Here is a 12,505-nt window from a genome sequence, read left to right as displayed (position 1 = left end):
TGCAATAAAATAGCTAGGGGGGGTTCGGTAGCCAAAAAAGAAATTGATATTTGTCCCGGCCTTATTTCATCGTACTTACAATGATTGCATCCACTCATATCAATCACGACGGCACACAGATGATTCAACAATCTCCGACCATAAGAGAGAGAGAGAGAGAGGTGTCGTTCGGCGATTGCCGCGGCAACGTAGCTAAAAATAATCCAAATTAGCTTATCACGTTGTTTGCTCGGTGCGGTAGACTGGTTCAAAAATTTTCCTAAAAAGATTGTGTTTTGCTTGGAACGTTGAACTTTGTACAAAGTTACGAGAGTCTTGTAGAATGTAGGTAAAATTGACTTAGAAGTCAAATTCTGCAGTCTATTGTATTCGAGGAGGAAGTAGCTATGCAAATCATCTGTAAGAAAAAGTGCTAACTCCCAATTGCGAATGATCGCAATTGAACCCGCAATGATCTTAAACGTCTATTTATAGTTGATAAGAGGAAAACCGTTCCGAGGAATTGAAAATCAGTCCAATCAAGCTTTATTTACAAACAATCCCTTGTTCAAGCTTGTGATTAAATATGTAGATAGGTAGATGTCGTTCCAGGGTGTGAAGATCTGGACGCTCCGTCCAGTGAAGCGTAATATGATAATCCTGGCGTTACTTATCTCTGCACCCAGACGCTTTCTACTTTGAGGATGCTGATGAGCGTTTGGGAGATCAGTTGCACGCTGTCTTTCACAGCATAAATATGTGGTTCTGTAAGATTGGGGGATTCGGGGTTTTATTGGTGATAGTTTTGTTGGCAACTGGAGAAGCCAGAAAACCGCGAGGGGTCAAAGAAACATTTTCGCTATCTAAGAAAAGTCCTTCATCCGATAATGATTGGTGGAAAACGGCAATTTTCTACCAGATCTACCCGCGATCGTTCAAGGATAGCAACGGTGATGGGATCGGCGATCTTAGAGGGATAATCGAGAAGCTGCCTTACTTGAAGGACCTTGGAATCCAAGGCTTTTGGATGTCACCAATTTTTAAATCTCCAATGGCAGATTTCGGATACGACATCTCCGACTATTACGACATCCAACCGGAGTATGGTACGTTAGCTGATTTCGATGATTTAGTAGCCGAAGCCAAACGTCTTGGCCTGAAAGTGATTCTGGACTTTGTACCAAATCATTCGAGTGATGAAAACGAGTGGTTCAAAAAATCGGAAAACCGTGAGAAGGGTTTTGAAGACTTCTACGTGTGGCATCCGGGTAAGTCGAACAAAGACGACCCGACCAAACCGTTGCCACCAAGCAATTGGGTGAGTCTGTTCCGTGGAAGTGCCTGGCAATGGAGCGACAAGCGAAACGAGTTCTATCTGCATCAATTCTCCAAGAAACAACCGGATCTAAACTATCGTAATCCCAAGGTGGTGGAGCAAATGAAAAATGTAATGCGCTTCTGGTTGGATCGCGGCGTCGATGGCTATCGAATCGATGCTGTACCAACGTTGTTCGAAATCGAACAGGATGAGCAGGTGAATTATCTGGACGAACCGCTCAGTGGAAACACCAACGATCCGGATGACCCCGGTTACACAATCCACATCTACACGCAAGATCGCAACGAAACGCTGGACATGGTGTACCAATGGCGGGCGGTTTTGGATGAATTTCAGCGGGAAAATGGAGGCGATCAGAAAATTATGATGACCGAATCCTACTCTGCTATAGACACCGTAATGAAGTATTACGGCAATGGAACTGTTGCCGGTTCGCATATTCCGTTCAATTTTCGGTTTATCACCGATCTGGGCAAAGATCTCACTTCTAAGGATATTCAAAATACGATCAACTATTGGATGGATCACATGCCTTCTAGGGAAGGAGTGGTGGCCAATTGGGTTGTAAGTGCGTGACGTGAGTTTAAAACAGTTCCTTTTAGTAAAAACTTTTTTTTAAATGCAGATGGGCAATCACGACCAACATAGGGTGGCCAGCAGATTCGGCGAGAACAGGATAGACATGATGAATATGATCCTGCTGTCGCTGCCAGGAGTTGCCATCAGTTACAATGTAAGTACAAAGTTTGTACATATATTACACTACTAAGGCGTCGTACACAAATAACGTAACGCAAAAAATCTAGAATTTAGACCCCCCCCCCCCTTTGTAACAATAAGTAACGTTTGATAGGACCCCCTTCTATAGTTACGTAGCGCTAAATACCCCCCCCCCCCCGATATTCAATTTTGAAATTAAAAGTACTCAAAGTAACGGGGGTTCTCATCTGAGCCCCCGTCAATGGTAATAATAACAATGCGCTAGATCCTTGATTACGCATGATCTCATCGAACTCTTTTCAATTTGTTACGTAACTGAACCAAGTACCCCCTCCCCTTCCCCCTATGTAACACCAAGTAACGCAGACTCAACCCCCCTCCCCCCCTACATGCGTTACGTAATTTGTGTACGACGCCTAAAGGGCGAACACGAAATTATTACGGCACCGAAAATGTCACGCCAGTTTTCTTATAACGTTTAGAATTAAACCAAAATTTTAGGGTAGTTTTATACATATATTTACTTCAAAAATCAAAAGAAATTTTAATCAATGGAGCCTTGAGTGTAAAATTGGACGCATTTTTTCCATCAAAGTCTTTACAGTGTTATCCGGTATCAGTTTCTCAGTTTGTTTTCCATTTTCTTAACATGTCCTTCTCGTCTTGAACTGTCTTCTTGCTCTTCCGAAGTTCCCGCTTCATACTACCCAGTACTGCGCCACCGGGCGCAGCTCTGAACAGTTTGACGGGTTCATGTCCTTTGGAACAAAATGGACAGGATTGGCCTCATACCACTCCAGGACACTTTTAGAATAGTGGCATGATGCCAAATCTGAAACGGTGCCCTGTCATGAAAGGCTAACTTCTCAGTTCGCAAGACCAGATGGCCTGCCAAACGAGATATTCGCAGGCGAACTTTGACATTTTCTTCTTCTTAAATTTGTCGTTCACATCGAACTGGCTCTTGCCGGTGAAAAACTCTAACCCTAGAATTTGCTTAAAATCGGCTTTTATGTACTTTTCGTCGTCCATCACACAGCAGCCATAGTTTGTCAGCATTTTCTCGTAGAGCTTCCGTGCCCGAGTTTTAGCCGTCGATTGTTGCTGCTAATTGCGGTTTGGGAAGTTCTGTACCTTGTATGTGAATAGCCCAGCTCTCTTCTTAGCATTCTGGACGTAGCTCTGCGACATGCCGATCTTTTCAGCCAAATCACGCCTTGAGACGTTGGGTTTTTTTTTTCAATCATCCACTTCACCCCCGCCCTCCGCCAAAATTGGTCGATTTTTACCCAATGGTAAAAAAAAAGTTAGGCCCTACTAAATGAGTCGCAATAATTTTGGTTTCGCCCTTCAGAAACGGCTTAAATTTGGCTTTCTGGTGAATAACATAATTAACATACCAAAATCCAATGCAAAGTTTAATTTAGGTGCAAAAAGCATCTGGAGAATTGCAAATTGACAAGAGTTCGAAAAAACAGCTACCTTTGAAAATTCGTCAAAAATTCTGTGTTTCTTATTTTGACAATTTAAAATTGCAAAAATGTGCCAAATTGCGTCAACTATTCAATCTTTTTTCCAAAATGTATCTTGTGTGACTTAAACAATTTTGGCGGTTCATTGGTTGAAAAGTACGGTTTTAACACCACTTTTTTTACATTTTTGTGGTCATGACCTCAAAAAATTTCAAAAAAAATAAAACCTTATGTGCAACGTATAGCTTCTAACTTCAGCTGTTTCGGGCACAAAGTGACTCTAAGACTTTGAATAGCGAAGTGAGAACTGAAGTGTTGTTGGTGAATAATGTCTGAGATACATATTTGAATTACATTACGAGGTTTCCAGTTTTATTGATTTTAGTCAGGAGTGTCAAATTGTAACTGTTGTTATTTGTCCCTTCGATTGCTTCGATTGGACAAATAGATCGTTGTGCCGAATCCATTGTGAGCCGGGAGCCAGAGGAATGTCGTCGTGCTATTGGTGAGGCGTCGGGCCAATAGGAGAGCGTCGAGCCGGAACCAAACTGGGAGCCACTGGGAAGTCGTAGGGCTGGGACCACGAATGCGGTCGTCGGGTCAGAGCCACTGATAGGTCGTCGTACCGAAAGCCATGGAAGGTTGGCGGGCCGGTATCATGGGACGTCGTCAAGCCAGGAACCAGGTGGTGGTTGTTGGACCAGGTGCCACTGGAGGACTTACGAGCGGGGTTGCATGGAAGGTCGCCAAGCCGGTGCCATGGAAGGTCGTCGGACTGAATCCACTGAGAGGCGCAGGCCTCAGGAAAGGCGTTGAGGCGAAGGCGAAAGCTCCGAGCCACAGGAAGAGCACTGAGACCAGACCATGAAAGGTCGTCGTACCAGATCTCGGTGGAGGTCGTCGAACTGGAACCATTGAAGGCCATCGAGTTGCAACAGGGGCGAGAGGGTGTTCCAGAGCGCGTTCCAGAGAAGAAGTCCCATCTTCAAGAAGAGCCGCCGGAGGCAGTTAAAAGACTGCGAAAGTGTATGTTAAGGAGGAGTGTTGTCGGAGCAATCGATGGGACAAATAACAACATACACATAATTAGAGCAAGTTCACTGGTGTTGGGAAAAAGTGGTAGAAATTTTGACACTTACGACACATTTTGAAAATTTTCCCATGCAAAAACATTTTCAAGACCTGTGGCCTTCTAGTTTTTTTACAACACGTGTTGTATTTTCGCATGCTGTGATGCAAAAATAGCAATATTTCTATCACATACTGCTGAAATAGAAACAGTGTTGTAAAAAAATACAACGCCCCAAGATCTTGAAAACATATTTGAATGGTAAAATTTTCAAAATGTCAAAATTTCTACCACTTTTTCCTAACAACAGTGAACTTGCTCTTAGTAAACAAGTGTTATATGTAACCATGCACAGCAATTTTGCTGGTTTTTGTCCCGCTGACTTTCCAGCAATTTAAATTGCTGAAAAAACCGCAAACGTTAATGCTGGTTTCCAGCAAATCCGAATTGCTGGAAAATCAGTAATCCAGATTGCTGGAAACCAGCTATTTCATTCAACACAACCGGCTGTATTTAGTATCAAATTTATATTTTAATTCAAAATTAAATTTTGATTACTGGCTGTGCATATAAAAAGCAATTAAAAACAATGATTTCCTCCCATTTTTTAATAAAGGGATATATTTATTTCCTGAAACTAGATTTTTTTTCAATATTCTATAACACTGGCTCTAAACTGGCAGCTTTGTGCCAAAGTGTTGACCATCCGCTACCTGTAAAAATAGTTTTGATTAGAATATTTTAGAGAATATCTATCTGTCCAAGAGAAACTCACCCTTGACTAAATGTTATCTGGTTGCTAGAATATAGAGGAAAATAAAATAATTACATTAATTTAACCAAAATTCGTAAAATAGAATCTCACCTTACTTCAGCGTACGGAACAAAAACAAACTCCAAATTAACGATTGCTGATTTTCCAGCAAACTAGATCAGTTGCTGAAAAGTCCAGCAATTTGAAAACCGATTGCTGATTTTTCAGCAAAAATGACAAGAACACAATCGAATGCTGAAAAATCCAGCAATTCAAACACCGATTGCTGGTTTCTAGCAAAAATTTGGATTGCTGAACGTTTCCAGCAATTTTTTTGCTGGAAATCGAAATACTATTGCATTTAGCTTAGCTTAGCTTAGTTTAGCTTGTTTGACTACTCATATCCACCTTCAATCATTTAACCCGAAATGCTTCACTAACATTATTTTGAAACATTTTAATTCTTTGATTATTGGACAAACATATTGAATACATTTCGAGCTCCATGATCGCTGGCGTGGCTAAGTAGAACGAGTTCCACATCGCCAATGGTTGCTACTCCGTGATTGATCGAGGCCATCAGTTTTGTGCAAGGGCCAAAAGAATGCAGCTTGGGATAAGCAATTCATTCTCAATGCACAAAACTCATGCTCTCCCTTTAAAAAAGATCAATAACAGCGCCGGCCACGTCCTAGTAGTCAATGAGGGATGAAGGAAGGATTGTTAGTAAGATACTTTTTAGGATCAACCATAAATCTGTTATTCCAGTATTCTTCAAAAGCTTATTTTAAAAATTCTGAAACAATGATAAGTCAGTATCACCAGCAATAGAAACCGTCTATACGTCTGCGAATCTATATTCAAGTAATCTCAGGAAAGGGTTGAATTAGTAAGGGAGAGGTCATAGATCAGGAGCCATTTTTGGTAAATGGTGCGATCTTCATTTTACCTACACCTCCTATGCTCCTAGACATTTCCTTACGGAACTCCTATTAACATGCGCAAAGCGATTTTAATTTAAAAATTCAAAAAAATGAACACTCTAATAATAAGAAAATTCGAATATCCCACAACCTAGCTGTTTCCCTACAGTAATCTCTAACACAGGATAGAATCAAAAAGACTTCTGAAAAGAATTAACAAATACACACCAAACCAAAACATGGTATGAAGAATTTAAAAGATGCAGATGATGCAATTTCAAAACATGTGAGAAAGGTTTGCAGAAAATTTGTCATTTGAAAAACTTTGCGATTCGTTGCAAATATCTGCCTCATATTTGGTTGTTTAATACTATTCAGTGCTTAATTATTTTAGTTCCATTTTAGCCTCTCTATAAAGATTAATTAAAATATACTTTTTCTTGTACTAAATTACTTATTTCTGTCAGTTAGATATTACATTGACAGATTACAAAAATAAAAGTTAGATTTGGTTGTAATGGATTAAAAAATTTATTTTAAATTGATCATTTGAAAAAACATATCTCTATATTGTAAAATTTTAAACCTCTTTGCATAATCATTGTTACTGTATATATAAAATTTTTATGTGGAAGCAAAGTCGATTTTCTTTAAACATTTTGTTTAATCTTAAAAAAAATCACTCATAAATAAAAAATCAATGAATATTTTGAATACAAATTAAAATATCGCTATCGAAGTTTTAATAATGTTGCTGAATGATATTACAATTTTTTATGCACTTCGATATGAAGTGATTCTTGCAGATTTCGCATGAAGATCTGCCAATAAAAGATTTTAAACCAATTTTAGAATAACTAAGTTCCAAAATTGTGGAACACATTTTTTTTATAATAACCTTTAAAAACATTTTAAATAAATTTAAGAAAAAACTATGGAAAACAGAAGTACTTATCTTTAAAATGCAGCTTCCTAGTCCCGGCGAAATATTGTTCAGGATCGGTCCGGAAGGCGCAGTACCAGTCCCTCCTTTTCAGGCACAATCAGTCCAGCAAAAAGCATTGCATCACTGAAAACTTTGCTGAATCGGGAATCGCGAAACCCAACAGGTGGGAATACCCTGCAATCCGTGTTGATATCACAACTCTCACAATCTACTGCACTTTGAATTTAATAAAATATCAAAACATTTTAAATTTTTCAATTTTTTGACACGAGATAAAATTGTTTGCGTCTTATCTAGTCAACGCCTACTCCCTTACCTGACCGAAATACTATTGCATTTGTTATGTAAATTTGCTTTTTCCAATGGAATTTATGAAATACGCTTAAATTTGTGAATATTTTACTGTTAAGACTTATTCCTAACTTGCTTATAATTTGAACTTGAAAGTATGTCTTATGGAAAATGCGTATTTTAATTCTGTTTTTAATATGTCATTTGCACTAAGGTTCCCAGAACTTTACAGCTCGTATCCGCGCTGGACAAATCCGGGCTATTTTATCTAAAACCTGGCAAAATTCGAGCGCTTGATATAAAAATTTTCAACCGAAAATCTGGGCAATATACGGGAAAATTTAGTTGAAACCCAGGAATAACTCAACAAAAAATTAGGAAAAAAAACTTTAAAAAAGTTTTTGTTCATCAAATTGTTGCGTTTTGGTCGCAAACATAAATATTTAAAAAAAACAATTTTTTTTGTTGGATTTGGCAAATACAGTGATAAATCCAAGCTTTTACAATGAAACCGGGTCGGACCGGGCTTTTCCCAAATTTTGTATTAAATATCCGGGCGAACCCGGATAGAACCGGACAATCTGGCAAGCTTGATACACTCATCCAAAGTCACGAAAAGTTAAACATTCTAATGTTGAAATTGAAAATATATATTTTTGATTGGTCATATATTTGATGAGCCCTCATGCAGCAATCCTTACAAAAAAAATCAAAAGATCGATTTTTTAGAGATCGATCCTTTTGCTTCGATTTTTTAGGTGGATCGATCCTGGAACCATTCAGCTGAATCGATCTTTTCCAGAAGATCGAACAATCCTATTCGAAAGCCCAATTTTAAACTGAAGCGAAGCTTTTCGACAGTTGCCTCATATAGGACATTAGGATGTACAATTTAGACTACGTTTTGGGATCATTTTCTAATTTCCCAAACTCTGAGGTCTAGAAAGCTTCATTTTAATTCAAAGCTCATCCACATTCTGTGCAGAAGTTTAACACATTGCGGACCAAATACGAGATATCTCGTTTTTTCGCTTGTTGCTAGTGTGCTACTCTAAGAATCTTATCTCAAATGTCACAAATTTGATAATGAATCGTTATTTTACAAAATTTATCACAACAATTTAGATTTCTCAAAAGTACTAAATTGATATAATTTGCTCCAGTGGTTTCTGAGATATAGAATGTCGAATATTGGTGTTTTCCGGCTTAATTTTCTTCGCGGTCTGTAATGTGTTAGAGTAACTTTTACATGAGTTTATTTTACTTTTAGGTTGGTATGGAAAAATTTATCATTTTGTTCTGAAAAACGATCATGATTTTCCTTTTGACGCAGAAAGCGAACCTTCTCATTTTTATGTGCCATTTTCTAAAGGATATTTTCTGCTTAACAATTTCTTCGAAGGCCGTACCTTATTATCTCTTCGGATAACCAAGTTATAGCCGACTTAGTTCAATGTAAAGTATTTATGTTGTTTAAATTAATCTTCATCGAAGCATGTTAATCAGTGTCTATATATTTTTTTTTAAACTGGTTTCCCGTTTATTATATTCTTCACAAGAACCGTTTTTTTCCTGTTCTCTCACTGACAGGGTGAAGAAATCGGCATGACCGACGTGTGGATCTCGTACAACGACACCGTCGATCCGGCAGCATGCAACGCCGGCCCGGATCGTTACCAGTACACGACCCGCGACCCGGAACGTACTCCCTTCCAGTGGGATGGTAGCCGCCATGCCGGATTTTCAACTGCCAACAAAACGTGGCTTCCGGTGTCCCCAACCTATAAGGACGTGAACGTGGAAGTTCAAACGACAACCACGAGCAACAGTCACCTGAAGGTGTACAAGGGGCTAACAAAGGCTCGCCAATGGTTCCCCTCGATGATGAATGGCACCTTGAAGACGACCGTCCATGGAGACGTTCTGGCTATTTTCCGGGAGCTAAAGGGTTTCGATACCGTCGTCACGCTGGTCAACAATGGTGCCACCCAGCAGGTGCTGGACATTTCCCACATGGGCTACAAACCACTTCAAGGTTTTGGCCAGTATCACGTCGTTTCGGTCAACTCGATACACCACGATAAGTAAGGCTGGCGGTCTTTCGCGTCACTTTTGAGTGTTTGGTAGATACTGATACTTAAAAGGTTTATTTAATTTTCTTTTTCTTGTTCTAGCGAACCTGTGCCGGTCAACAGGGTAGTGTTGGATCCGTTCGAATCGGTTGTGATTAGTTCTTCGGCAGATCACCCGGAGCGTTTGGTTTATCAACAGTACGAGGCACGAGTTCAGTGCAATTAAACAACATTCATAGATAAACTTTTGACAACTTAGAGAGGAACAGAAAACAATAAAATTCCATAAAACTGAAGATTGTTCATAAGTCTCGAAAGAAATTTTCTTATTTTCTATTGATGATTAATGAATAGAAAGAGCACAAGATCAAACAACTTATACAAACTAAAGTATATTGGCAAACAGCAGTTTGTTTAAAAAATGATGAAGAAAAAAATCATGGTAAATTTTCTTCTGATATTTATTAAAATTCATAGATTAAACGTCGTAACAAGACGCCATCGATTTTTTAGAAATAGTGTCCTGCTTTTTTTTTTGTTTAGCCAAAGATTTAGGGCCCTATTACATAAGACGAGTCCCAGTCATTTTACTCGAGTGAGCCATTTTGGTATTTCAGTAGTCGAGTCGAGTCGAATTTCAGTCGAGTAGCTCGACTGAGTAGACTGCTTGAAAGTTTGTGACTCGGCTTTTTCACTCGACTACCGTAATACGAAACTTCGCTCGACTCCAAAGTGACTGGAGTCGAGTCGAGTTACTCGACTCGTCTTATGTAATATGGCCCTTAATTTTATGAAGAGAAAACCCCCGGTTGTAAACTGTTGTAAAGATACAATGAGAAACTGAGAACACAGCGATAGATCCAGCACCATCTTTTTGTTCGTTTGCACTGCAAGTTTCCGCTTGTAATAAATTTGATGAATTTCAGTTCTGAGTTTTGAATTGACAGCTGTAAACTTCTAGATTTTCATCTTAATTATCAATTATATTAATTACTAGCTGATCCCGTACGAACTTCGTTTCGCTTTAAATCATTGGTATGTCAAAATGAGTTTAGAAAATGAATTCGAAATATTTTTTCGACAATTTCGGGGAAAAAATTCAACAGTGTTGAAAGTCGCCTCTATTACTATTACTTGAAATTCAAATTAAACGGTTGATTGGCTTTTTATTAAAATTTATGTGAGAGTGTTTTCTTCTCGATCGATTGCAAAATCTAGACATTATGGCAGAAACATGTACTATTTGTTTATGTGCACGACTCTTTTGCTTGACTTTCACACTTAAGTTGGTATCAATTAACTGCCTCCAACAAAATTATTGCACAAAACACTGAACTTTCAATGAAACCCTCTTTTTCTGTCCCATTGCCCGAAATTCGATAATTGAAACCAATTTTACGTTCCTCAAAACTCCCTTTTGCCATTTTTTCTTTTCAAATTATATGTAAAATAACGTCAGGAACCTGAAAACAGTGAACAGTAAATACAGACGCCCCTTTCGCCGACCCTTGACACGGAACATGCTACCTGAAGTCAATTGCTCATAGTTTATAACCCTCATCTGAACATTTTATCTCAATCCGATGCATGATCACGACAATATCGCGAAAACAGTGAGCAACTAACATGGACGGCCTTTTTTTGACCACGATTCAAAACTTGACACCTGAAATCAATTATCTTTTCTGTTAACGTCCCATGTGTCAATTTTCATTACAATTCTATGCTCAATCAAGAGAATATCGTAAAATCAGTGAACAGATAATAACCCCTTTTGCCGAACCCTGAGTCAAGATTTGAAACCTGAAAGCAAAAACGCGTCCCTCAAAACTCCTATGCGGAAATTTTCATCTCAATCCAATGTAGAATAACGTCAAAATCGCAAAAACATTAAAGTTGGGTCTGCACGACTCCTTCAGCCAACTTCTGATCCGCAATTCGAAACTTGAAATCGATTGCTCGTCCCTCAAAACACTCATGTGCTAATTTTCATCACAATACGATCTATAATAACGCCAATATCGCAAAAACATTAATCAGTGGATATGGACGACCCCTTTGGCCGACCCCTGACCCTATCTTTGATAACTGTAATCAATTGCTCGTCTCTCAAAACACTCATGTGCAAATTTTCATCTTAATCCGATGTATAATAACGCCAATATCGCAAAAAAAATATTTGTCTTGTATGGACGACCCCCTTCAGAAGGGGTCGTCCAAAAATCTAAAAACATTTCTCATCATTCCTGGTCCTAATGAGCATCCATGCCAAATTTCAGATCTCTAGCTCTTAAGACGGCTGAGTCTATAGAGGACAAACAAACAAACAAACAAACAAACAAACAAACAAACAAACATACAGATAATTGCTTTTTATATATACAGGGTGGCCACAACATTTTCATTTTGAAATTCCCGGTTTTTTCCCGGTTTTCCCGGTCAAAAATTCGAGGTTTTCTAGACTTTTATTGTCCATTTTCGTCTGAATATAGCAACATTTTCAATATATTTGGTTGTTTCATAACACTCAAATCATTCAACACTTAGACGAACTCGATTCTATTCTAAGGTTTCCACCCCTTTTTTTTATGATAAAAAAAATACTACACAAAATCGTTAACGGTTTTTAAGTCATGTTTACAAAAAAAATAAAAATGGTGTGTCAGGACTTTTCAATCAATCATTCGTCATGTAACATTCCATCATTTTTTCATAAGTTAAAAGTTACAGATACCAAATGTGTTACTACAGCTCACAAAATCCACGTCTCTGAGAATATTCGAAACTGTTCTGAGGGCGTTCAATAATGTAACTCTCTCATCGAAGTAAATTCAGTTAAAATGTTTTTTTCCAGTGGTTTTACATTCAGTAATGAATGCATCTTCAAGTGTAATATAAATTATTTCTTAACATTTATCTCACTGATTCACAGAGAATTGT

The 12,505-nt window shown here is 38.4% G+C and overlaps 1 protein-coding gene across 1 annotated transcript; it reads left to right on the top strand.

The window, feature by feature from the left end:
- The first annotated feature begins 718 nt into the window (after nucleotides 1–718).
- On the top strand, nucleotides 719–9,861 carry LOC129748996 (maltase A1-like). Its single transcript, XM_055743812.1, has 4 exons — nucleotides 719–1,882; nucleotides 1,944–2,051; nucleotides 9,084–9,577; nucleotides 9,668–9,861. The coding sequence occupies exons 1-4, from the start codon at nucleotides 737–739 to the stop codon at nucleotides 9,789–9,791; spliced, it is 1,872 nt and encodes a 623-aa protein (XP_055599787.1). The 5' UTR covers nucleotides 719–736; the 3' UTR covers nucleotides 9,792–9,861.
- The last annotated feature ends 2,644 nt before the right edge of the window (nucleotides 9,862–12,505 follow it).

Source organism: Uranotaenia lowii, chromosome 2 (genome assembly GCF_029784155.1).
Source record: "Uranotaenia lowii strain MFRU-FL chromosome 2, ASM2978415v1, whole genome shotgun sequence".
In the NCBI taxonomy this organism is placed as follows: domain Eukaryota; kingdom Metazoa; phylum Arthropoda; class Insecta; order Diptera; family Culicidae; genus Uranotaenia; species Uranotaenia lowii.
This window is presented reverse-complemented; position numbering and strand designations above follow the sequence as displayed.